Source organism: Prunus dulcis, chromosome 5, assembly GCF_902201215.1.
Source record: "Prunus dulcis chromosome 5, ALMONDv2, whole genome shotgun sequence".
Classification (NCBI taxonomy): domain Eukaryota; kingdom Viridiplantae; phylum Streptophyta; class Magnoliopsida; order Rosales; family Rosaceae; genus Prunus; species Prunus dulcis.
This window is the reverse complement of record NC_047654.1, coordinates 3,040,781-3,067,360: the sequence shown is the minus strand read 5'-3', so window position 1 is coordinate 3,067,360 and position 26,580 is coordinate 3,040,781. Positions and strand designations below refer to the sequence as shown.

Genomic DNA, 26,580 nt, shown 5'->3' with positions numbered 1-26,580 from the left:
CTCCCTTCAATATAGTTTGGAGCTCTAAAAAAGAGAAGATGTCATGTTGCGTTGGGTTCAGATTTAGCCAGTGCAGGACTATAAGTTTAGTCAATATGGCCCTATGATTTTCTTCAGGCTGTCCGAAAAATGTAAAGCGGTTTTCATGTTTCTTAGTTTTGTTTTAGACTAATAATTTTTAACAATTCATTCCCACAAAGACGAGGACGAGGAATTCATAATTTCAATATTACTAGTACGGAGGGGGAAATAGAGAGAGAAAACTTAACCCTATGAATGAGAATAACATATCCATCTCCTATTCATCCCATTGCCATCTCTAAACCTACCCTATAGTTACAAAAACTGTTGGAAGCTTTCTTTTTTAGTAAGTAAAACTCTTGGAAGCTATGATATGCCTAATTAGCCTTGTAATTAATTAATCGTAGTCAACGATCCATGTGCCATGATAACAAAACAGGTCCACGAATCAATTAGAGTGGCCCTACTTGGCTGAGTATCCAAATGGAATTTTTAACATTTGGCAAAAAAAAGGAAAAAAAAAGAAAAAAAGGGGAATTTTAAACATCCACATCAATATAAATTATTTGTTTGTTTTTTTTCTCGTCACTGTTGAAAATCACTCATTAATTCACAAACCTTTTGGAAATATGTTAATGTGGGTCTACTTCAATGCTGAAGACTTTCCCTTTTTCTTCTCTCTGACCAGGTTGGACTTGAAATTCTAAAACGGCAAAAACCCATTTAACTCCCAAGCTTGCCGCTTTTGGGCATTTGTGCCTTTTCTTAGGGATACTTAGATGTTAGGTTGTTAACCCGTTTTTAGTCAACTTGCCACTTCTTTTTTCCCCCTTCCCTACTTGGCTACTTGTTCATGCAAATCCATTTATGGTAAATAAATGTGGTATCAAACCCAAAAGGATGTGAATGCTTAGGACAAGCAACTAGTACTAGGGATGGCAACGGGCCGGGTATGACAATATCATTCCCATCTCCGCTCTCCATCCCCGCCCGTATCCCCAAACTCATTCCCGTTTATTAGGTTTCGGAGAATCTCCGTCCCTCCCATACCCGACCCGAATCCCCAATTTTTTTGCATAAAAAAATATTTATCATACATTTTAACATTAAGTTTCATATTAACTTATCATTCAACACATCCAAATTAACTATAAAGTTCAACTCAACTATTTAAAATCACATCAATATGAAATTCCATAGAAAATTAGGAAGAATTAGGAGAGGGAAGTTAACTCAGGGTTTAACATAAATATTATAATTATATATATATTTATTTAAACATATATATTTTTGGGCCGGGTTCGGGGATGGGGACGCCAATACCATCCCCTCCCCATACACATCGGGAATTTTTCAAGTTCGAGAATCCCCGTACCCGATACCCATTTAGACCCGAAATCTCTCCCCGTTAGGATCGGGGACCCGACGGGGACCCGCCCCTACGGGAATTTTTGCCATCCCTAACTAGTACGGTGACGACAATGTTTTACAGTGGTTGTTTTCACACCATAAAATAAAATTATAAAGTATAATTTGAGGGAAAAGAGAGGGAAGGAGAGGGGAGAGAGGCCATCGACCCCCAAGTCAGGTGGCGGCTGGGGTTTCTTTTCTTAGAGTTCTCTCTTTGTTTAAGACGAATTAATAGTACTAAAAAAATCATCACATTTTGTGACTACACTACCTTAGCTAACTCCGTTGTTATAAGAATACAACCACATATTATAACCAGTCCATGTGTTATAATATGAGTAAGTATTTATTGATATTGTATCTTAAAAATGAAAAATATCAATCTTGTTGTTCATTCGTATTATAACACTTGAATTCATATTATGTGACCGTATTTCAATACTACACAATACTTTTTAGCATTATTGTTGCCCTAAACAACTTGAATTTTGGAATCAGAATCTTCATCAGCTTTGTATATGGACAGGATTTTGAAGGAGGGGAATATAAATGGTTGAAACAAATGAAGATTCTGGATCCCTTTTCCCCTTTTAGTTCTTTAAATTTTTACTCAAGGACAAAGGCTGGCTGGTTTCTTACTTTTCATCGATGGTGGTCCATGGAAAAATACTATTTGTACTCCAAACAATAACATGAATGAATATGATACGCATTAATGCATTACGCATTACGCATACCCTGAAAGAAATCTCAAGGAAAAGACTTGAAAGCTCCTCGACTGATTTCCCACTATCCATCCATCAATCCATCACCAGGGCATTTTCGTCATTTCAACACAACCAGAATCATTACCCCACCCAAAACGCTGCCGTTTCTTCACACAACAATCGCAGCGAAATTCCAAATATACCCGCACCCAATACAAAAGTGAGCTGTTCAAAAGCGAGTCGTCCACCACCACTACACACGCGAAGTAGTAAAAACAGGTTGAGTAAAATCCGTGATTCGATAGGGTCATTAACTGCGGCATTTCCTTGAAATATTCCTTTTTTAAAAAGGACTTTTTTGTCACTTACGTGGCTAGTGACCAAGCCAAGCTGAGCCGAAGACCTGTTTGACACGTTTCCAAGTCTTTGACATAGTGTAACAGCCGAGCCGCCATTAAGACCAAGACCTACGCCTTGAGTCCATGTGTAAATAAATATATAAAATAAGAAATATAATTTAAATTAATTTTCTTATTCAAAGGCTTCGTTTTCGCTGACTGTGGAAAACTAATCATTAGGCCAACCTCCGCGTAACAAAAGCTCAAGGCGCAAGCAACCAATAGCATTAGGAGAGAGAAAAACTAACCCAGAGATTGACCGGAAACCGTCCCTGGTTTTTCTAGTTTTTTTGTTGTTGTTGTTGCCAAACAATAGAATATTTGTAAAATATTTTTACTACGGGTGAATACATATCGGGAATTTGGTATAAAAATATACGCATGAGAAAAGTTACATGTGAACGAGATTTGCATATGAGTTAATCGAACTGTAATAATGCTATTCCCCACAATGAGATTAGCTAGAACTAGTAATTGAACCTGAGATAACAATCAACTAAAGACTAGTGCGTGAAACCTGCACTAACTGCCAGCTATTCCAGCTCTGGCACCACCCACAGTAATATACAAACAGCCAGAAACCGCAGTCTTATCCACGTCCACGTGTCTTTTTGGGCTCAAATCGTACCGCCACGTGTCGAGTCCATCTTGTTGTTCGGAACGACGTTTGGTCACGCATGATGGTAGTTAATCCACTTACACGGAAGTGTCCTGGTGCCTCCCTTGTGGAAAGGCCCGCGCAATGTCGAAACCGACCCTCACCTTCCGTGGAAAGTGGGCAACCAACCGAGGACTAAAATGTCTTTTAGCGCGAAAAAGGCTAACTAACTGGAAGGTAGGTGTAATTGGTCTTGTGCAACGAGGAAGTTTCAACGATCAAGTACATGCATACGGGAATTTCAGACTCTGTATTCTTGTCAAATCTGATCCGTCCAAATCAAGACCTCGTAACCCAATCAACGGTCAAATTTCAGCCTTCTGGTACTTGTTGAGACTCAGGCTTTTACACACGTGATAATTTCGTCTTTCCTGTAACTTTCTTTTTCTCTGACCCAAACAGCAACCAGAACTCTTCGATAACACCGTTCTCCGAATAGACTAAAATACCCTTCCTCTAAAGCATTTATTCCCTCCTTTTTTTTACCCCAACCGAAGTTCTTTCCGGGGTACTGTCGTGATAAAAAGAAAAACGGAAGGCTTCCAGATCCAGCGAAACGCGCGAAGAGAAGTAAAAACGCGTTTTGGCCGGCTAGCGTTTGGTTGAACCACCTAACAACCACCACTTTGGTTCACACAAACTTTCTATTTTCTCATTAAAATATTTAATATGCTTCAATTATTTTTTCAAAAACAAATTTGAGAAAAAATTTAAAAAAATTAACTTGTAATTAATTTCCCTTTTTATATTTATTTCCTTAACCAATCCAGTTTCCTAGTGAGAACAGACGAGACTCAATAAAAGCGTTTAATATTTTACGGCTATAAAACTATAAATTATCCTCCTCGAAGACCTTTTTCGGTTTCTTTCTTTAGCCCACCCTCTCTTTCTCTCTCTCTCTCTCTCTTCTCTTTCACTATTTCTCTCTCCCTGCTTTTTGCCGGGAAGCTTTCTACGTCGCCGGAAAACCGCTTTGCCTCCGGCGAGTAGCATCCATCTTCTGCCGGAAAAGCGCCGTGTCTTCCTCTCTCATCGACTGTCTTCGAACTTGTTCCTGTTTTTTCGTTGACTCGGTGGTTGGAGGCTTTGGATCTCTGATTTCGAAGCTTTACGTTGCCGTTTTGCACGTTTGGTGAGAATGTGGGTTGCCTGGTTCTCGTTCGAGGCTTGCTGTTGATTGGCCGTGGCTGGGATTGTGATCTAGGGTTTGGTTCTCCGATTTGGATTCGGTTTCTGCGGTTTTTGTTTCTTATCCTTTGTGTGTTGCGGTGAACAAAGACGGAGGCGTACAAAGAGCGACTTCGGAATGAGATGGTGTGTTTTGCTTTGTTCTCTTAACATTCTTATTTTATTTTCTTTTATGTTCTGACTTTTTTTTTTAAATTTTCTATTATTCTGTTTCAGCGTTCAGATCTTGTACATTGCTCTCACTTTTTCTGCAATGCTTATATTTATTTATTTTCTCTCTTCTATTTTCTAAAAATTGATTTGTCAAAAAAATTGCCTTCTGCATTCGTGGGATTCTCGATACGCATGAATGGCTGGAATGCCTTTTAGGAGTAGAGTTTTTTACTAAATTTTCATTGATTTTTTCTACGGAAATTTTCAATTCAGTTTTGCTAGTAATTATAGTTTCTGGAGGGGTTGCGATTTTCGGGGATGTTTATTATTACTTTTTTGTTTCTAGATTTTTATTTGTTTTTCAGTTCAGTTTTTAATGCTGCTGTAATATTTGGGTTTCGGTAATGATGAACTTAACAGAGAGTTCAACAGTTTGACTGCATATTATTGTTGGGGTTTGAAGATATTAAGGAGTTTCTTTAGGAAATTTTTTCATAATGTCTATTGGGGTCTTTAGCTTTCCCTCTGTTTTTCCTTTTCCTATATATATTGTTTCTAAGTTTGAAACTTTTTACATGGATCGTCTTAAATTGCAATCGTTATTACGACATGCGTTTTCAAATGTTGTTGATCATGTGATTTACATAAAGTGATTGTAGTTTTATGTTCAGTGCCTTATAAGGATGGTTAAATTCAGAACTGATTAAGCGGAGCATGGCATGCAATTCGTCGGCTGTTATATAAATATTAGTTTAGGCTTATGTTTGCATGGGTTCATTGTATATCATGTATCTTTTGCTGATGTAGTAGAATGTCTTTGTTTCTCGTTCCATAGGGTTTCAATAGATTGACATCATAGTTTTCTTTGATGTAGCAAAGGTTGTGGGTAGGTACTGATAAGAGAATTTTGAGGCAGGCAGTTTTGCTTTTTCTGTTTTTATTATGAAAATTCATCAAACGAAACATTACAGATATAAGCACATAATCTGACCATACCGTGTTGAACTTTTATGTTGCTGAGTTTGTTGAATAATTTTTGGATCATGACTTCTAGGAAAGAGTGGTGTTGTATGAACTTATGCATGCATGAACTGAATTCGTTTCACATTTCATATTTTGTAATTCAAGTACATGACCTAGCTGTTTGTTTAACAGGTGGAAGGAAGGGTTTGTTTGTCCAAAGAGGCCAAAAATGGATTAGAAATTCTGAAGCGTAGAAGGCTTCAGCGTATGAGATCGGAAACTGGTACCGAGCCTGTAAAGTTAACTAATATGATGGCTCGAAGCGGAGGGGATGCTTTAAAAGCTTCAGCTTCCTGTGGTATTAGATTACAGGGAGGTTCCGACCCAGTTTCTCTGTCCAGTGGTGCTTCACATGGAAAAGATCTTTTTTCGAAGCGTAGAGTGGATAAGTTTGAAACAGGTGATCTAGACTGGACTGAGAAAATTCCTGAGTGTCCTGTATACTATCCAGCAAAGGAGGAGTTTGAGGATCCTTTGGTTTATTTACAGAAGATAGCTCCAGAAGCTTCAAAATATGGTATGCTATTTGAACTGATTGACTTTCTATGTTTTCTTTTCTTACTATTGTCCTCAAACATTTGAATTGATTGACTGTGAATTACATTTGTGATTTTGATACGTGTATGGTGGCTGGTATAGACGTGCACATGAGTTTGTGCAGCTCACCACCTGTGTATGAACATTTTGACATCCTTAAACCAAATGCAAGTAATCCAGGGTCGGATGTTAATGTTTGTTTTCTGTTAATGATGCAAAAGAGAAAGATGTTATTATGGACCTACTGAGACCCATCTAATGCTAACCGACTAAAGATTTAGTGTTCTTTTTTAGTGCTTTTTGGATTGATACAACTGATTTATTTATCCTAGAAAAGTAGTCCCGTCTGTAGTCAGTTCATGTAATATTGACTTTGTGCAAAAAACCCTAAACCAGTCATTATATGCAAAAGTTTTCTTTGCCATCACCATATGTTATTGAATAATGTTACTAATCTCTTTCCTGTTTCATGTAATACAGTATCTTTTGGAGAAATATCGTGATTATTTTTTTCTCACATGAGTGGAATATGACCAACTTTTCCCTTTCTAACCTGCAATGTAATGTTCAGGTATATGCAAGATTATATCCCCTTTGAGTGCTTCTACTCCAGCTGGGGTTGTATTGATGAGGGAGAAAGCAGGTTTCAAGTTCACAACTAGAGTACAGCCTCTTCGTCTTGCTGAGTGGGACAATGATGACAAGGTCACATTTTTCATGAGTGGAAGGTGAGAATTTCCACTAATTGAAAATTTTTATTCTTTACTTTATCATGTCTTCAGTTTTTTGAATGCGTTTAATTTTACAGAAATTATACATTCCATGATTTCGAGAAAATGGCGAACAAAGTTTTTGCTCGTCGATATTGTAGTTCTGGTTCTCTTCCTGCCACGTACATGGAAAAAGAATTTTGGCAAGAAATTGCTTGTGGAAAGACAGAAACTGTTGAATATGCATGTGATGTAGATGGCAGTGCCTTTTCCTCTTCTCGCAGTGATCCGCTTGGAAGTAGCAAATGGAATTTAAAGGTGTTCATTCTGCCAATCTTTCTCTTTTTTTATCTGTTCTGTAGGTGGTTGATATATCTCAGAGTCATTCCATGTTCAGTTTCTAATGCGCCTAAAGTGATGTCGAGTACACGACACAAAAAAAAGTACACATTAGTGGTGTGCATCTCAACATGGCCCAATCCAACCCTAACTGTAAACAGGAAGGCATAAGAGTACTGTTGCCAAAATGCCTTTGGGGCTGTTATTATTATTAAGAGAAAGAGTGTTTTTCCTCCTTCAAATTGAAGGATCGTTCTGACTTTGTACAGATTGAGTTTACTTGTGCTCCATTTTTTCTCTCTTTTTTTTAACCTCTTTTTTTTTTTTTTTTCCTCTTTAAGAGTAATATTCTCATTTGTTCACTGTATGTGGTGACATGCATGTTAACTGATTCACCCACTTTCGTGATTTCAGAATCTTTCAAGGTTACCCAATTCCATTTTGCGTCTTCTGGAAACTGCAATTCCGGTAATGAGACTACTTCTGTAAGCTCTTTTGCATTATTTATAGCCTGTATCCCGTGGTTACTTATGTTTGGTTTATAACAGGGTGTAACTGATCCCATGCTATACATTGGAATGATATTTAGTATGTTTGCTTGGCACGTGGAGGATCATTATTTGTACAGGTATATGTCACTTTTGAATCTCAATAGGGCAACAATGTGTTCCCTTTCATATTCTGAGAATTATTATTAATTATATTCTTATAACTTTTATGTATGGCAGTATTAATTATCATCATTGTGGTGCATCCAAAACCTGGTATGGAATTCCTGGTCAAGCTGCTCTGCAATTTGAAAAGGTAGTCAAGGAGCATGTGTACACGCATGATATCATATCAACTGATGGAGAGGATGGAGCTTTTGATGTATTATTGGGGAAAACAACTTTGTTTCCTCCAAATATTTTGTTGGAACACGATGTCCCTGTCTACAAGGCTGTGCAAAAGCCAGGAGAGTTTGTCGTTACTTTCCCTAGAGCATACCATGCTGGATTCAGTCATGGTAGGCTTTCTATTTTACTTTTCCCCTTCATATTACTATCCCTCTTTGTCTGTCTTATTTTTCTTTGCTTTAGAGAAATGTGGATATAATACCTTTTTACATTGTAAATATAGGTTTCAACTGTGGTGAGGCAGTCAACTTTGCAATTGGTGATTGGTTCCCTTTAGGTGCCATTGCTAGCCGTCGTTATGCGCTTCTTAACAGGATGCCCCTGCTTCCTCACGAAGAACTTCTGTGTAAAGAAGCCATGCTTCTGTACACAAGTTTAGAACTTGAAGATTCTGAATATTCATCTGCTGATTTGGTCTCCCATCAATGCATTAAGACTTCTTTTGTTAGATTGATGCGCTTTCAGCATCGTGCTCGTTGGTCTTTAATGAAGTCAGGCGCATGCACTGGTGTTTTACCAAACTCCTACGGAACCATTCTCTGCAGCCTGTGCAAGCGCGATTGCTATGTAGCTTACATTAATTGCAACTGTTACATGCATCCTGTGTGCCTTCGACATGGTATGCCTTCTTCTATGTGAATAAACTTTGTGAAGTCTTGAACTACTCATCTCAGACTTGTATGGAATGTCCTTGAATTGTCCCATTCATAGTGATACATACATATATATTATTTAAAATAAAATATATGTTTCACGAGCATAGTTTAAAATTCATATGGATAGTTAAGCAGACTCTTTTAACTTAAATCATGTAGTTGCTAATTGTGATTTTGTTGTTCAATACAGAGGCAAAGTCTCTTGACTTCTCATGTGGAAGCAACCCTATTCTCTTTTTAAGAGAGGAGATAACAGAACTGGAAGCTGCAGCCAGAAAGTTTGAAATGGAAGATGGTATGTTAGAGGAGATAAAAGGGCTTGGTGAAAATGGCGATGACTATTATTCGTATCCGTTAATCTCGTTTCAGAGCACTGAAGAGAAAGGATACTCTCCTTATTGTGAGATAAAATTTGAGTTGAATCCTAAACTTACTGGCACAACTCATTATCGGTCACAAGAGCCAGAACCTGGTTCTCATGGTCAGCCCATGTTGAGTTGCGGTGCAAAATGTTCAAGTCCTGCAGTGTCAGATGGTTCCCTTTCATGTGCTGCATCAACTCTTTGTTCTCTTTTAGAGCCTCGTGAGAGCTTATCAGCACCCAATAATGTAAGATATTGCTGTGTTTGCTTAATGTGGCTTCCTTTTTGTATTCTAGTGCATAATGTTCGTTCACTAAGTAATTTTGCTCTGCAGTAGGTTTAAGACAACTTTTAGTGGATTGAAAAGCAATTTTCTGAGTAACTAAAGTGTAATGTAGTGTTCATATGTTTCCTGGCAGGTACAGGGAAATGCTAACACTAACACAGGAGCTCTAAATTCTAAAAGGCTTTCTGAAGAATTAGCGCGCAGTACGTATGAGTCTTCTCAGTCCTCTCCATCATACAATGAATGTTCTAGTGCGCGCCCAAGAAATTGTAATGGATCAGAGGTTAGGCCTGTTGTGGATCAAGGCAGTGATGATTCTGATTCTGAGATCTTTAGAGTTAAGCGCCGCTCATCATTGAAGGTGGACAAAAGAAGTGTAAATGATATCTCGTCATCAAAGCATTCTGAGAACCAGGTAAAGTTCATGGAGACATGTAATTCTAATTTCTGATGCATGCGATTAGTTATCATGATTCTTTGATTTCTGTTTGTGCTGTGCGACTTCACAACTTATGGTTTTCAATTACTGGAAAAAAGCAGGGTTTTAAGCGACTGAAGAAACTGCAAGCTGAAAGAAGATGTGGGCCATCGGTCCCACAGTATTCTTGCAGCACTGGTGAATCAACTAAGTTTCTTACAACTAGTACTTACAAAGGAGTTTCTGAGAGTGCTCCTATGGAGGGCAGGTTTTCCAGAGGAAGTACCGTCGTCCCTAGAGGAAGTACAGTTCCCATCTCTATCAAGTTTAAGAAGTTGGCCAATGAAGAATCGGTTAGTAGACAGCGAGAACACCACATAAAGGATAGATACCACCAGCTTGAGTCGGGAAAGAGACGGAGGGGACCACCGCCAATAGAGATTGGTCCGAAGCGCCTTAAAGTCAAAGGCCCGTCATTCCTGGGGTCAGAGAGCAGCAGCAGGTTAAGTTAAAGATTAGATTGCTAGGAGGAGGAAGAGCCAACTATCTGGTTGGCCTGCCTACCCTGTAGAGAGAGCATGATCATAGAACCTGACCTTGACCTTGCTAACTACAATTTCATCTTCTCTAACGGGGATCTAACAACACGGGTAAAAAAGCTAAAGATTTGATTCTGGGAGCAGTGACAACAAATTATTAACCTAGGATAAAAAAATTCACATTCTTTGTGCAGGCCCTGAAATTGGGGCAATTTGCACAGTTGGTGATTCTTGAGGTTCTCGGGCCGGGGTATTTTTCCATCTTTGGCAGGAGAACCTTCTTTCCTGCAAAAGCTTAAACAGAGTAGAGATTGGGTTAGTGGAATTTCCATGTAAATTTGTTTTTGTTAATCAGTCAGCCAGTTGGTTCAATTCTTGTGAGTGAAGTGGGTATTCCCACTCATCTTCTCTCACTACAACTATTCTCGCTGCTTCCTTTTATTATTATTACAGGTTCTTTATTCTTTTTTGTAACCTTGACAACTAGTTGAATAAAATGCAGAGAAAATGCCTCTCTCTCTCTCTCTCTCTCTCTCTCTCTCTCTCTCTCTCTGTGCTTGTATTTTAGTTATTGTTCATGGTTGTACTTCTCAGATTTGGGGTTTCAATGCAAATCGACAGCAGTCTTCGGGTTTTTGTTTTCTCTCACGTTCTTTATTCTTCTTCACGCCTCCTTTTATGACCAAATTCTTAGCAATACTAAAAATGTGGTTTCTTCTGATTCATATGCCTTTGGTTTATCAAGTTTCAATATGATTTAAGGGGTCCTTGCTTGGGGTGGACTAAGGGGTCAATTCCTCACTGTTTCGGAAAGAGCCCGATGATAGTCGAATTGATCGTCCCTTGGAACGGTGTAAAGCATATCTTAAGCTATTTTTGTGAACCAACATATATGGGTTTGTTTTATTCAAATGAATTTTCCAAAGGCCCAAAAACTTGTTGGATAACAGGATTCAGATGTATATATGATCCACACGGCTGCGACCCGCCTTCGTTGCCAACTCTTTGAACTATTCAAGACTGTCCTTGTGGTCTAAATTAAAAATCAGAATGAGCTGAATGAATTGATTGGGTTGCACAAGGCTTGGATTTCTGGGAATATTGAAATTCCATAGTGTATCATATGAAATGAGGGCAGAATTCACACAAATAGCTAAGAACCAAGGCATTTTTGCTCTTGGGAGGCATGGGTGAGTTTTCTTTTGGGTTTAATTTTTCCCCTCGACAGTGAGTTCTAATTTTAAGGCGAGCCTAATGGTAGGCTTTACAAATGGTGGATGGAGCCCCATTTAGAGCTTCAGTGGAATCTTTTGAATTGCAAAGGAATCTTTTCCACAATGAAGGCTCTATATTTGGAGCTCTAAATGTTTTATTTTTGTAATTTACATGCTAAATTTTTTTGTTGGAAACTTATTTTGTGTTTATGGATGTTTGTGTTATGTTAAATTTTTTTTTTAATGAATATTTCAATAAAAAAAAAGTAAAATTTGGATGAGATTCTGAAAAATAATATAAATTGAAAGCAGACACAAGGAAACAACAAACAGAAAAAAAAAATAAAAAAAGAAAAAAAAAGAAATACAAAATGTAACAGCATCAACACTTGGCAGCCTATAAAAAAAATATAAGCAAAAAGGGGGGGGCAGCCTATAAAAAAAAATAGAAGCAAAAAGGGGGGGGCAGCCTATAAAAAAAAATAGAAGCAAAAAGGGGGCTGCCAAGGAAAGTAAAAGAACACAAGGTCAGTTAGGGGTATACGTGGTCCGGTTTGGTCCGGTTTTTATCTCAAATTAGAACCGAAATCGATACTATTTAACCGGTCCGGTTCGATTTGGTTTAGGCAAAAAAAATTTCAAAAACCAACAGGTTCGGTTCTGACCAGTTCCGGTCCGGTTTTGACCTGTTCAATTTTGAACTGAATTATTAATTTATTATTATTTTAAATAACTTATTTTTTTGGCTTAAAAAATTAACAAATAATCCAATTCATACATTTAGAATTTTTTTGAAGTTGAACTTGGAAAATAGTTATTATAAAATTTAAAATATGGCATTAGATTTTAAAATGTTGTAAAATATATATATATATATATATATATGACCGGTCCGGTCCAGTGCTGTGCGGTGTAAAACCAGAACCGATTGGAACCGGTTCGGTCCGATATCTTGACTTTTTTGGTCAACCGATTTTTTTTCACCGGTTTGGTTTGGTGTTCCGGTTTTCCGGTCCTGATGCCCACCCCTAAGGTCAGCCATTGGATCAGTCAAGGAAAGCAAACTTTTTGAAGTGTTGGTTTTTTAAAGACCCAACTTAGAGTATCCACAATGGGATCCTTAAACCACCTCTTTAGCTAAAATTTAGGGAGAAATTGAAAAAACCCACCTTCAACCATGCTCTCTATCCAGTTCCTAAAATAGGGAGACCTTTAGGAGCTCCTAAATCTGAAGAGAGAGAAAGTATTCCTAGTGACTCCCTATAATTAAATGCTTATATATTTAAATTAAATGCTATATATTTATATAAGCATTTATTTAATGCCAACTATTTTTTATTATTGTTTTTGTGTCTACGCTTTATTCAAAAATTGAATTAAAATTTATTAAAAATATTTATGACTCTATTAAACTAGGGAGTACGGTTGGAGTTGAAATTTTATAGAGAGCTCCTAAAATAGCTTTCTAGTATTTTTAGCTAAATTTTAACTAAAAAATAGAGAGCATGATTGTAGATACTCTTACTTCTATTAGGGATGACTTTATGAGCCCAGGTGCTACCTTTTAAAGCCCAAGGGTGGTGCAACCCCATTTAGAGCCTCTATTGGGCTTGCTCTTAGGAAATTTTGGTATGTGACTTTTACCTTCAAGAATATCTAGTCAATACCTATAGTTTGTTTCAAGAATTTACAGAGTTATGGTTTGATTCATCAAAAGGACAATCGTTTCCATTTTGATGGATTTGACTTTTTTTTTTTTTGGTTACCCTAAAAGTTTAGGGGGAGATTGGTTACTCTCACCATCAGCGCCAAGCATACCCAGAACCTCAAACCGGAAAGACTTATGATAGACTTGACATTCAAAGTTTCATTTTGTGTGTATGTCTATCAAGCCTTCCTTTGTTATGTAGCTTCCTCTTTTTTTTTTCTTCTTTTTTTTTTGTTTTTTTTTTTTTGGGGGGTCAATAAAGAGACATGTTCATTGAAACTCCAAAAAGGGAGATGCAAAATACAAACATTAGTCGCCAAAGAGACTGAAAGCAAGAACATCTAAAGATAAAAAATAAAGGGAGCTGATTTTCTCACTTCGCTTTTGTTCACTTACACTCCCTTATTTAAAATGGTATGTTAAACAAAAGGGAGTGTAAGTGGACAAAAAAGAAGTGAGAAAATTAGAATACAATAACACTGCAAATTCCATGCAATTGAGAAACTTAAACATTGTTTTTTTGTTTTTATCAAATAGAAACTTCATTAGATAAGCTTTAACAGTACAATCAAAGACATCAACAAGACATCTAAAATACTAATCTCAAGAGGGCAACAAACTAATATGATAAAAGCAAAACTAACACGAACAAAAGCCACACTAAAACTACTAGCCCACATCACCATAATTAACCATAACCCTAAATAAAGCCCACAAACCCAACATAACCAAAACTCTAAAACAACCCATGAGTCTAGACGAACCCTATCACCACCACCTAAAGAAGTGCTGTCACAGCTACACTCACCACCGTATTCGTAACAGATCTGGGAAAAATATGATTTCCAGCGATCTACCTGCTCATAAGAGCGAACAAATAAATGAAAACAACAATCTTGCCAAAGAACAATTAGGCGATTTGCAGCAACATCCGTCAAAGACAATATAGAATCAAATTTAGAGAACATGAGCGGCATTAGGGAGCGGGTTTTGGGAGCATGATTTGATTGAGAACATAGACTAAAAGTGGTGATGGGGAACTTCAATCTAACCATGGCTCAGAAGAAACCACCACAAGGGACTTTTTATTCAAAATGCCCTAGTGGACTTATTCACTAATCTAAAAGGAAAAGAAAGAAGAGAAGATGGGGAGGAGGGGGCAGTGAAGCTTTCTTCCTCCTCCCCCCTCTATGGAGTTTTCCTTTAGGATTCACATAGGGAGAGAGCGGCTAGGAGTTTAGGAAAAATATTTAAACATTGTTAAATTTTCTTTGATTCACATATCACTTAAAAAAAAAAAATTTGAATTGATAATAAATAAATAAGACCAATAGAAGGCAAATATGGTTGGGTTAGGACTTTGTTCTTTTGTTATCGACATGGGTTCAATTTCCAAGCTTTCGTTAAGGAAGAGGAAAATATTAGATCTACAGAAGTCAAACAAAAACATAATGAAATTTTGAAGAAAAACAAGTCATGATCAATCTCTTTTTTTTGCCAACCGATAGAAACATCATTGATATAAGTGTGAAAGGCTAGCTTACAAAAGCCATATAGGGTAACCAATCGCTTGAACCCATACTTAGACTCAAAGGATACATGTTTTAATGAGGTACGAAAGATAATCATGGCTACTGTATGCCTCATGTCAATGGAGTACAAAAAATAATCATGGCTATGGTACTTCCCCAATCACAAATCTAGCAAAAAATCGCAGTCACATGACTTTACTCTAGTGACTTTTTTTCAAGAAAAGCCAAAAACCGCGCCAGGACAAGGCTTGGAGAAATTGAACACATACCAACATAAATAATGACACAAAAACTCTCCTAAGGAGAGACCGAGAAAACTAACTTAAAACCTAAAGAAAATTAAAGCTCTTAGTCACTCGGATTAGGCCCACACCAAAATCAAGGGAGGACGAAGATGAACAGATTGGCACAAATTAGACATAGATCCACCTCAGCAACCCTACCACAACTTCGTCATCAAGAAAGCCAAAAGGAAGGGATATAAGGGTAGGAGGAGAGGGATGGTGGCTATTGAACCCCAATCTTTGTGTTTGTGAGGGATAAGAAGAACGCGAATAGGTATGGCAACAAGCCAGTTCGAGGCCGGGTATGGTGATAAGAATTTTTGGGGAGTTCCCTTCCTCGTCGGAGGGATTTTCCCCAAACCTACCCCAAATTCCTGAGTTTTTTTTGCATTAAAAAAAATACTTATCCTACATTATAATACTAATTTCACCTTAAACTATCAACCACATTTAATTGACCTATAAAATTCAACTTACTCACAATCATCTCAATTCAATTTGAAAAAACTAAATAAATATTAAATTAGGGTAAATTACTCAAATGGTCCTCAAACTTGTACGTGATTTACATTTTGGTCCCTCAATTAAATTATTAGTCTAAATGGTACATAAACTCTATTTTAATCGCCCATTTGATCCAGCCATCTAATTTTCTGTTAAACATAACCAAATTTTAGGGTAAATACGACTTTTCATAATTAACAAATAAAATAGGGTTAAAATAAATAAAAAATTAAAAAATAATTGAAGAAAATGAGAAAAAATAATAAAAGTAATCTCCTGCATCTAAAACCATTGCAACAGGGTCCTTGGCGTACCGTATAGCTCCCAAGAGCTCGGCCTGGATGGTGTTTCGGTTATCCAAGGTCTCATTCATATACTTTCTCAACCCCATTGCATCCATTCGCTCACAAAATGCCACCAACTCTGGCCGAAGAGGAACTGAATCCGACTGAAGACTCGTACCGAGTTCAACTGTGTTCCGGGTCGGAGGGTTTGATGAAGAAGGGTCCTTTACCATCTGGGTCGACGAAATTGATGAAGAAGGTGGGTCCTTTGTTATCTGGGTTGGCGTTTTGGTCTCTTCCGTTATCTGGAGCAATGTCAACGATGACAAAGACGGATCTTCTGCTATCTGGGTCGGTAAATTCGACGAAGAAGACGGGTTCTTTGGTATCTGACATGAAGAAGAAGAAGGGTCTTGTGGTTTATGAGATGGAGGGTTTGATAAATAGGGGTCTTGGGGTATAGAAGAAGAAGGATTTGAGGATTGGGACTCGAGGGTTTGGATGAGCTGGAGTTTTTGGTTAACGGAGTCTTGGATGGAGGTGAAGTGGGAATCGAGGTCAGACCAGGTGAGATTGAAGGAGGAGAGGATGTTGTAGTGGGCTTGAAGCTCATCGAAGGTGCAAAAATTGGAAATGCAACACTTCTGGAGCATCTGGTTTTAAGTGCAGTTGTTGGAATTCCAGTTCTTGGTACCACTCTGATGGGTTGTGGAAAAAGAGAGAGAGAGAGAGAGTTTTTATTTCATTTTTCAATATTTATTTATTTTTAACATACGAAATGACCAATTTGCCCTCATATTTAACAGCAACATTGACAGAATGTAACGGTAGGACCAATAGAGCGATTAAAATAGAGTTTATGTACCATTTGGACTAATAATTTAATTGAGGGACCAAAATGTAAATCACATACAAGTTTGAAGACCATTTGAGTAATTTACCCAATTAAATTATAACAATACATAGTTATATTATATGTATATTACATAAACATAAATATATTACTTATTGGGCCGGGTTTGGGAATGAGGATAACAATACCATCTCTGCCTTGTACTTAGGGGTGGCAATTTCGGACACGACTAGATGCGCGCACTAGAAATATACAGGTCAATTTCAGGTCAACCCGCTATAATACATGTCTAACTTGTTTATTAAACGGGTCTTGTCAATCCGTGTAATACAAGCTGACCTGCTAAAAAATGAAGAGAAATGGAGACTTCAACACACACACACAAGGGGTTTCGAACCCCTACCACCCTTATTTCTCTCAAACATCTTATCTACCATGCTACAAACAACTTTGTGATTTTATGGTATGCCTTTTGATATTTATAATATTTCTTTTTCTTTTGTGTTTTCCTTTCTTTTTCGTCTCTCCTCTTCTTTTTTTCGTCTCCTTTTTTTTTTTTCTTTCTTTCTTTACTTTCTCTTTAGTTTTCTCTTTCTTTCTTTCTTTCCTTCAATCTTCTCTCTCTCTCTCTCTCTTTCTCTCTCTCTCTCTCTCTCTCTCTCTCTCTCTCTCTATTTTTTCTTTCTTTCTTTTCCTTCTCTCTTCTCTCCTCTCTCTATCTTTTTTTTTCTTCTTGTTTTCCTTATATTTTCTCTACTCTCTCTGTTTTTTTTTAAATTTAAATTTTTTCAGTTGTGAGTTTCGTAACATGCATGTTATTATTTATGAACCCGTTACATGACTTAAAACCCACACGATAAAAGACGACCTGAACCCGACACGACACGTTTATTAAATGGGTTGGGTTCGGGTTGAGCATTCTTGATACGTTTATTATCCCGACACGACACGCCCTATTGCGAGCCCTACTTGTACCCAACCGAGGATTTTTAAAATTTGGGGATCCAGTACGAGCCGTACCCGCCCTCGATTTTTCCTTTAAATCTCCCCCCGTTAGGGCCAGGGACCCAGTAAGGCCCCAACACGACAAGGTTTTTTGCCATCCCTAAGCATGAACTGGATTTGGGATAAAAGCACTTGGGTCTTAAATTTTAAGGGCATTTGAGTATATTCAAATGAATTTTTTGCTATATTTAAAAGTTAAAAAAAATAAAAATAAAACTAACAATTATGAAATTGGGCTCTAAATATTAACGATTAAACTCTTCAAACACACTCTCATCCTATTCTTTACTTCAAAACATTTATTATATTTTCATTCACAATTTAAATTTTTTTTCTCTCTTAATTTTCATAAAAAAAGTTTAGCGATAATTTAAACATGTTTCAACCGATATTCATATTTCCGTGATTAATTCAGGCAAAGGGTGTCCTTGAAGTTGTTATATTCCTGCGTCCTTGTCCCGGCTTCCGCCTCCCGGTAGAAAAGCAGCAGAGCTCTAGCATATGATACATAGATAGAGTCATAGAGACGTAGAAGCTCGCAGCGTGCAAAGAAAACAAAGAAGAGAGTTTGATAAACAAAGAAGAAAATGATGAGCGCTCAGCCTCAACCGCCGAGTAGTATGATGTCTCAGGCTCAAGGTTATCAGCATCATCATCATCAACCAACTTCAGTGGAAGAGGTCAGAACCCTTTGGATTGGGGATTTACAGTATTGGGTCGACGAAAACTACCTCACTACCTGCTTTGCACACACCGGCGAGGTCTCTCTCTCTCTCTCTCTCTCTCTCTCTCTCTCTCTCTCTCTCTCTCTCTCTCAGTAGATATAATATCTATTAGGGTTTTGCTGGGAATTTTAGAGTTTATAATCGGAATTCAGTTTTAATAAAAATAGGTATTTCTTGAATTTGGTTTTGCTTATTGTAGTGTGTCGTTTGAATTTGGATATGTATGCATATATGTATATAGACTCTACTGATGTAAGACTAGTCTTTGATTTTAAAATTGTTTGTTAGGTTATTTGAATTATGGTTATTGATAATGCAAGGATTTTGTGAATACGTATTTTGGGATAATTAGTAGGTATGGTGTGGGCAAGGCATTGAGCAGTCTACAGGCAACACAAATTTATGAACTTTAGTGCTGAGTAATACTGTTTTGTTAGCTCAAGTAGCGAGGGGTGGGTGAGGAAATGGGTTAGGATTAGGCTAGGTCAATGGTTCAATTCCCTTCCATTGTAACCAAACAACATAAACAGTTAATGTGGATGAGTCGTGTCTCACTTTTAATCAAGTCATACGTGGTTGGAGCCCTGTGAATAACTAGATGGTTGATAGTCCATTCTTGTAAAGGCCGAGCAAAGCTTGCAAATATGATTTCTACTGTTCCATTCAAATTTACGAGATTAAACTCATGGTTATTTATAGAAGGGAGCGAGGCAGTTCTTCTGATATTAAACTTTTTGTCCCATTGGAGGTGATTTGAACCTATGGGTTTCAAATGGGATGTAGCCCTCTCCCATCCCATAAACCCTGATGGCTGTGAGATTCTATCCCTAGTTCATGATGCCAAGATAATTTACCATCTATTCTAGCTGGAACCTTCTTCTTTGTTGCTGGCATAATCTTCACATAATCTTCTGGAAACTAGATATGTCTTTGCTTTGTGTTAGGTCTTAATATATGGAATTTTGATTGTAAACACTGTGTGAAATATGACTTAGACGAGTGAGAAGAGAAATAACAATGTACAACATTCATAGGCAAATAAAATGTCATTGGGTAGACCATTTTCAATCTTGCAGCTGATTAACTTGTGTTGAATGCTTTCCTGCCTCACATATGGGTTTTGTTTGATTGTTATGTCCTCTTTTCCATGCTTGCGTAATCTTTAACTACAACCAATTGTTTAACCAAAAAATAAAAAATAAAAAACTATAACCAGTTGGGGCAAGTAAGTTCTGTTTGTTTTTACTTGCATTGGTTTTCCTTCAGGAGGATGGAATGTTGACTCATCTTTCCGATCTTTGGTCCGTTATCTGTGAATTATAATGCAGTAATTACTAATTACTGCTCTTGCTTCCTTTTTTCCAAAATTTTGAGGTCTATTGTTGAGGCTTAATGATATCTGAATGATCCCAAAAAAGGTTTTAGGCCATTTATGATGTTTTTTTCCTTCTTGCAAACCCTATATTAGACAAACCAGTTGATCCCATTGCAGAGCCATATGAAATAATTTGAAATACTGGTGTACCTACTGAAGTATATAATTTTTGTTTGGTTTGTGGTTCATGAAGAATTAATACTTGTGATATTCTCCAAAAAGGAGACATTATACTTGTTTGGCTCCACTGTAGTGCTTTGCAAAGTGATCCCAAGAGCGCTGTACCATAATCGAACCCTTGACCTAGCGTAATCCTAGCCCATTTCCCTATCCACTCTCACAACTTGAGCTAACTCAAGGGGGTTAGTGCTGATCATATTTTGTTTCTGACTTAATAAGTTTGGATTAGGTTGCTGCAAGTGATGTGGGCTTGGCCAAGAATTTATTCTTTGCTGTTTGAGGTTTATTTCAGTGTTGGGACAAATAACTGGGCGATACCCATTGGTAGTGTGTGGTTTTGGATTCTCTTGGGATTTGTTTGGAAGAAAGAAATAATAGTCTTTCATGAGAAGCTGAAGGAAGTAGATTTTCTGTGAGAACAAAAAAGAAAATAAAAATAAAAATAATGGCTTGTCAGCATAGATGGACATCTTATCCATCTTTTGTTCTAATTATTCTTCTATGGTTTAATAAAAGTATATGTGTTTCATCCAAAGAGTTTTATGTATGTCTTTTTTATTTTAAACCAAGTATGCAGTTCTATAGCAGTGTGCAGAAAAGAGATTCCTGGTGATAAGAGATTCTATTATTTACTTTTGGATGATTACTTTATTCAGGTGATTTCAATAAAGATAATACGCAATAAAATCACTGGCCAGCCAGAGGGTTATGGGTTTGTGGAATTTGTTTCTCATGCCGCAGCGGAAAGGGTTCTGCATGCTTACAATGGGACACTAATGCCTGGAACTGAACAAAATTTTAGATTGAACTGGGCTTCGTTTGGTATTGGGGAAAGACGCCCTGATGCTGGCCCTGAGCACTCTATTTTCGTAGGGGATTTAGCCCCTGATGTTACAGATTTTATGCTGCAAGAAACCTTTCGAACTCAATATTCTTCGGTCAGAGGTGCCAAGGTTGTGACTGATCCAAACACTGGACGCTCAAAGGGATATGGGTTTGTCAAGTTTGCAGATGAGACAGAAAGGAACCGTGCTATGACAGAAATGAATGGTGTTTATTGCTCAACTAGGCAGATGCGTATCAGTGCCGCAACACCAAAGAAAACCACCGGTTTTCAGCAGCAATATGGTGCAACAAAAGGTAAGGTAATATCATTTTATGAATCAATATAGAGATATGTTCAAGTTGTGGCCAGAAAGACTTGCTCCTTTTCTTTTCACTTATTATGCTTCCAGTATTCTTTATATTATCTTGATAATGCTCTCTTGAAAAAGTCTATTTACCCTGACTCAAAGATGCACTTACCTGTGGATTTTTCTGGCAGCAGTATATCCTAATCCAGCATACACTACGCCAGCAGTTCCCGTGCTTCCAGCAGATTATGATGCAAACAACACTACAGTAAGTCTGACATTCTTAATTGTATTTGTTTTCTTTAAGAACTTTTTTTTTTGGGTTTTGTGTCTAATGTTTTATTGTTGCTATTCATATGGTTATGTCTAATGCAGATTTTTGTTGGTAACTTGGATCCTAACGTCACGGAGGAGGAACTGAAGCAAAGTTTTATGCAGTTTGGAGAGATTCCCTATGTCAAGATTCCTGTGGGCAAAGGATGTGGTTTTGTACAGTTTGGGACAAGGTTTGTTTAGCATTTAAGCCATCACTTGATTGTCCCATTTTCTTTTTGGTAATAGAATTTCATCCATCTATTTTTTTATATAAGAAGAAAGTTGTGCATTGTTCTCTCTCTCTCTCTCTCCCCCTCTCTCCCCACTAATTTCGCAAAACATGGGTAAGTGGAATTAGAATGTTGGCTTATTTAGGTTAGCCCTTGTTACATTATCCTTTGCTTAAAGAAAAGGTGTTGCATAAGTATGAAGGAAGGAGGCAAGAAAATGCTGCAATGTAGAAGGGACTAAAGCTTGATTTATCTTTGTCAGGCCTTTTCTCCTTCCCCAAAAGAAAGACAACGCTACTTTTCTCTTTAGTTGTTTATTGGTTTCACTTCTGTCCATATAGGGCATCTGCTGAAGAAGCTATCCAAAGGATGCAGGGAATGATGATTGGTCAACAAGTAGTCCGCATTTCTTGGGGCAGGAGCCCAACAGCTAAACAGGTGATTGCTCTTTTAGATGACTTGTCTATATAAAATGCTAGTTTGTCTTCAACCATAATGTTGTTTTTGCTTCACATTTTCCTTCTAAGAGATGGTTTCCATTTTAAAAGACAGGAATATGTGAATGGATGAAGTGTTTGAAAAATTGAGATGCAATGCTTTTGATTTGGGAATAGGCTGCTCTCCACTTTCCATGGAAATGGAGAGGTCTTTGTTAAATCTGCACGATCCGACATGCAGGGCTCCCTGTATTGAGGCGGCTTTAGCTGTGCTTGCAAGTTTGACTTCCCGCTCCATTTGATTTGTTAAATAGAGAGGAGCCATATATCCTCTTACTTGAAAGTTAATATTTCGTCTTAATAGTAAGAAGGAACAGCGAGAGATTGGAGGTTCTTAACTAAGAGCTTACTAATGGTTATCCTGATAAAACATATTGTTTGTATATGCATTACTACAACTTTGCCTAGAATTTAGATGCTCATGGTTGATACGTAAGATGCTTAGCCTTACTTACCTAATGAATCGAGAGTTGCGTTGTATACAAAACAAACTCTTGTACTAGAATATTTAATAACTAGAGTATGGAAAGTATAATATGCATAAAATGGATAGAAAAAACACATCACTTCAAGCAAGTATCATTGCTATTGTTTTAATACTTAGGGTTTTAATACTAATCTATGGAATAAAGGAAAAAAATAAATGCTATGTATCACTTTAAAGTCAAACTTCTATATCAACTTTGATGAATTATTTGATTTTACCATGAATAGAAAGTGTTACTGAAGGTGAGAAATTTTTTATAGTTAGATAATTACGGATCTATGTTTTTCTTAACTAAAAATTGAAGTTATTGATTTCAAAATATACTTTAATTATGAAGACAAGAACAGTAATAGAAGTAAATTAATATAATTTTTGAAAAATAGGAGTATAGAGGGGAGGGAGGGATACAGTGGTGAAATTAAAAGAAGGGCAAAAAAGGGAAAAACTTTATCTAAACTGACATAATTTAAATTAGGGTACTTAACACATTTGTGCTTATGTATATAAGATAGATTTAAAATTGATTGGCGCCCATCATATGAAGGGGTTAAATGTTATGGAGATGTGCAGGGAAAGCTTTGCTATGAATCGTCTGGAGTGAAAGAGAGTATAACTGTTTTTTAAGAGAAAGAAGAAGAGTTCAAAATACTTTTGAGGAGAATAGTGCATTCTTCAATATCATTGCCTTTGATATCACCTGTTTTCAAAGAATTCTTTGAAGCTCTCTGTTTAGGGATGGGAAGAGTGTTGTTTTCTTCTGATTTCTTGTGTTGTATGAGATATATTGTTCTATTAGCATAACATGGAGGTGGATTGCTGGTTCTCGCTTCATTACTTTGTACTTTTCCTCTATTAATTTTTTTTCTTGTTATATAAATAAAAAAAATGTATAGGGTAGTATTTCAAGTGTATTTTATTATATAACTGTTGCTCTACAAAATGTAGAATTTTATTTTTCATGCGTTAGATATAAAAACCTTGATGGTGTAAAATAAGTTGGAAAAACCACAAGTTATGTTTGACAACTTAATATGCGATCAACATCTTTGATTGAAGATATTAATAAAGTTTATTCTTGACTTTTAAAGATCTGAAGATTATTAAATTAAGGCATGACTTAACAGATTTTTATTAAATGGGTCTTAGGACTCTGAACAAATATTTTAGGTAATTTTGAACTCTACTTGTGGAGTTGAGAATACCATAAATAAATAACATGTGAGTTTTCTCTCCCTCTTTTTCTCAGAGGGGTGGGGATGGAGGAAAGAGAAATAAGAGAAATGTTTTCAGTGAGTAGGATATTTATGACATTTGCACTTTTATATGTAGTTGAGATAACCATATGCCTTCCTAATACTGTGCTGGAAAGTTTGTTTCATACACTCACAGATGCATAAAAGATACATTTATAGTTGGATGCCTAACCTGACAAACTGTCTTATTGTAGGATGTACCTGGTAGCTTTGCTCAGCAAGTAGATCCAAGCCAATGGGCTGCATATTATGGTTATGGACAAGGCTACGATGCCTATGCTTATGGGGCTACCCAGGATCCATCATTATATGCATACGGTGCATATGCTGGTTATGGCCAATATCCTCAACAGGCAGGCTTTATAAATTCTATATTATGATGGATAACCTTGTGTCTTAGTTTAAAATTCAGAGTCGAGATCAGATGAAATACATATCGTCATCAGAAAGCTAAGAGGATGAGCTATAAGAGTTTCCATTTTATTGCTCATTTTATTTATTCTCTTTTTTGGAATTTTTACCCTTCCCTTCTCATTGTGTGTGTGAGTCACAACTAGTTATCAATGGCTTGCAATCTTATTTTCTTTTATTAATAAAAAATAAAAAATAAAAAATAAAAAATATCAGTAAAGAGGACGGAAGAGCAATTTTTTTATGGATAAATAAAACCTCACATGCCTACAATTTACCTGAACTTTTCCATTTATTTTTATTATAGAATTTTCGGCTCTCTCAGATATATAATTCAGCTCTGTAATATATTTCCTGCATGTATTATGGAGATTGATTAGACTTTGTAGTTTGTAATGACTACTTCCGAATGCCTTGAGAAAGTGAAGGATGTGGTAGTTTAAGGATTGTAACTTGTTAGCTTTTATTTGAATGTATTTTTTCGTGCTTTGTTTTCAGGTTGAAGGAGTTCAAGATCTTGCAGCTATGGGAGGTACTGTCCCCTCCGTGGAACAGAGGGAGGAGTTGGATGATCCCTTGGCTACACCCGATGTTGATAAGTATATCTTTTCACCTTTTCAGTTAATGCAGCATACTTTAAATGAATTACATTTAGTAAATCTAAAGTTGAATGAGTTAATAAAAGGTCAAATGTTCAATCATTATGGAAATATTCATAGAATGTAAAAATGGCCTCACATGACAAACAAACATACTTCTGGGTGAAATACAAAGACATTTTGTATGACTTGTCTTTTTCTCAACACAATTTTTATTTTGAGTCTCACATTAATAGTTCTGATAAGGCAAGATAACAAATACTCCCTACTTTCAAAGATCAAAAGTTGTGAATAGTAATTTCAGACTCTCTTGGCAGCTTTGGTGTAAAGAGGAAAATATCATACTTAATGCACTCATGTACAGGCATTTGACTTGTTTGCTTCTCTGGTTGATTGATAGGTTAAATGCAGCTTACCTCTCCGTTCATGGACGGGCTATCTTAGGCCGTCCGATGTGGCTGAGAACATCATCCTTCACTCAGCAAGCTTAGTCAGGGTTAGCATAATGTCATGACGTTAGTTTGGTTGGGATTGTCTCAATTTTCTCAGAGATAGACATGATAAATGCAAGAGAAGATGCAATCAGATGTGCTTCACATTCATAAACAATGGATATAGTGGGTGTAATTGAGGCTGGGAAGAGTATTGTGGCACTGCACTTTATTTTATTATTCTGTAGGAGTTGAGTCCCTCTAATTTTCCAACCAGAGGCTGGCGATTTGGATCTCTCGGTACAAAACTATGTTAAGTTGGAGACCTGGTGCCTATGACAAAGGTCTAGGTTTTTGTTCAAATGAAACAAAAATATCACAAAGACTCCCCGTTAAGATTTAATCATAACGAGCTTTAAAGAAAAGAAGAGGCCCTAACGGAAATTTTCTAGCACCCCTCTCCTCTTTATTTCTCTGCCCAAAAGTCTCTGACTTTTTTTTCCTATAATAATTTAAAAGAATAATTTACTATTTAACATTCTCGAAAGTCTATTCTTTTTTCGTGCATGAGTTCTAAAGTATTTTCAAGATTTCTATTCCTCTTCCCAGAATGCTCAGTTTGATGTATTAGTTCATGTTCATGTTCTAACCAACTCAATGAACTGTTACTGACGGGCTGTCTTATTCTACTTCATTTTTTAAATCAACTCAATCAACTATTTAAAACCTGTTTTTTGTCAATACTTTTTGAGCTTTGGCACCAGAACGCATTAGGTTCCATTAGAATCCTCCAACACTGTTTTGCAAGAAAGGCAGAATTAAACTCCCCTCAGGCTCCTAAAACCCATGCCCCCTTCCTTCTTAGGGAGCCCCAACTCCTTCCAACTTATCCAGTGGATTTTGTTAGTGTCCTGGTTCAGCCCCCACCAAAAATTTGCCAGAATAATATCGAAGGAAGGAACAGCCTGGGCAACAGATTTGATTAAAACTTCCCCGCCAGCTTGAGAGAGGAGGCTCCATTTCCACCCTTAAACTCTCTTAATAATTTTATCTTTCACAAAATTCAGAGCCTCCTTCTTTGACCACCCCCACAACGTGAGGAGACCAAGATATTTACCCAGACCCATGGTGATATTAACGTTGAGATCCTCAAAGTTGACAAGTTGTCCTGATGCATAAGCCCATTTTGTGCAAGACGGCCTTGACAAAATCCCAGGTGTCTAGCCCTCAAATCACCTTGGAAATAGAAACTGACTTGA

The 26,580-nt window shown here is 37.0% G+C and overlaps 2 protein-coding genes across 3 annotated transcripts; both read left to right on the top strand.

Annotated features, from left to right (window-relative positions):
- The first annotated feature begins 3,984 nt into the window (after window positions 1-3,984).
- On the top strand, window positions 3,985-10,937 carry LOC117627815 (lysine-specific demethylase JMJ706). The gene is made up of 11 exons (XM_034360064.1): window positions 3,985-4,508; window positions 5,691-6,075; window positions 6,667-6,823; window positions 6,904-7,123; window positions 7,559-7,612; window positions 7,693-7,772; window positions 7,873-8,150; window positions 8,264-8,659; window positions 8,887-9,305; window positions 9,457-9,759; window positions 9,885-10,937. The coding sequence occupies exons 1-11, from the start codon at window positions 4,506-4,508 to the stop codon at window positions 10,272-10,274; spliced, it is 2,685 nt and encodes an 894-aa protein (XP_034215955.1). The 5' UTR covers window positions 3,985-4,505; the 3' UTR covers window positions 10,275-10,937.
- Window positions 10,938-17,979: 7,042 nt separating this feature from the next.
- Window positions 17,980-25,724, top strand: LOC117627702 (polyadenylate-binding protein RBP47B'). 2 transcript variants are annotated; one of them, XM_034359903.1, is made up of 8 exons: window positions 17,980-18,446; window positions 20,622-21,105; window positions 21,293-21,366; window positions 21,474-21,604; window positions 21,985-22,081; window positions 24,075-24,233; window positions 24,790-24,890; window positions 25,291-25,724. In XM_034359903.1, exons 1-8 carry the CDS (start codon window positions 18,273-18,275, stop codon window positions 25,379-25,381), a joined length of 1,311 nt encoding a protein of 436 aa, XP_034215794.1. In that variant the 5' UTR covers window positions 17,980-18,272; the 3' UTR covers window positions 25,382-25,724. The 2 variants fall into 2 exon arrangements, with proteins under 2 accessions (XP_034215794.1, XP_034215793.1); XM_034359902.1 differs by having other exon boundaries at window positions 18,025-18,446; window positions 21,290-21,366.
- The last annotated feature ends 856 nt before the right edge of the window (window positions 25,725-26,580 follow it).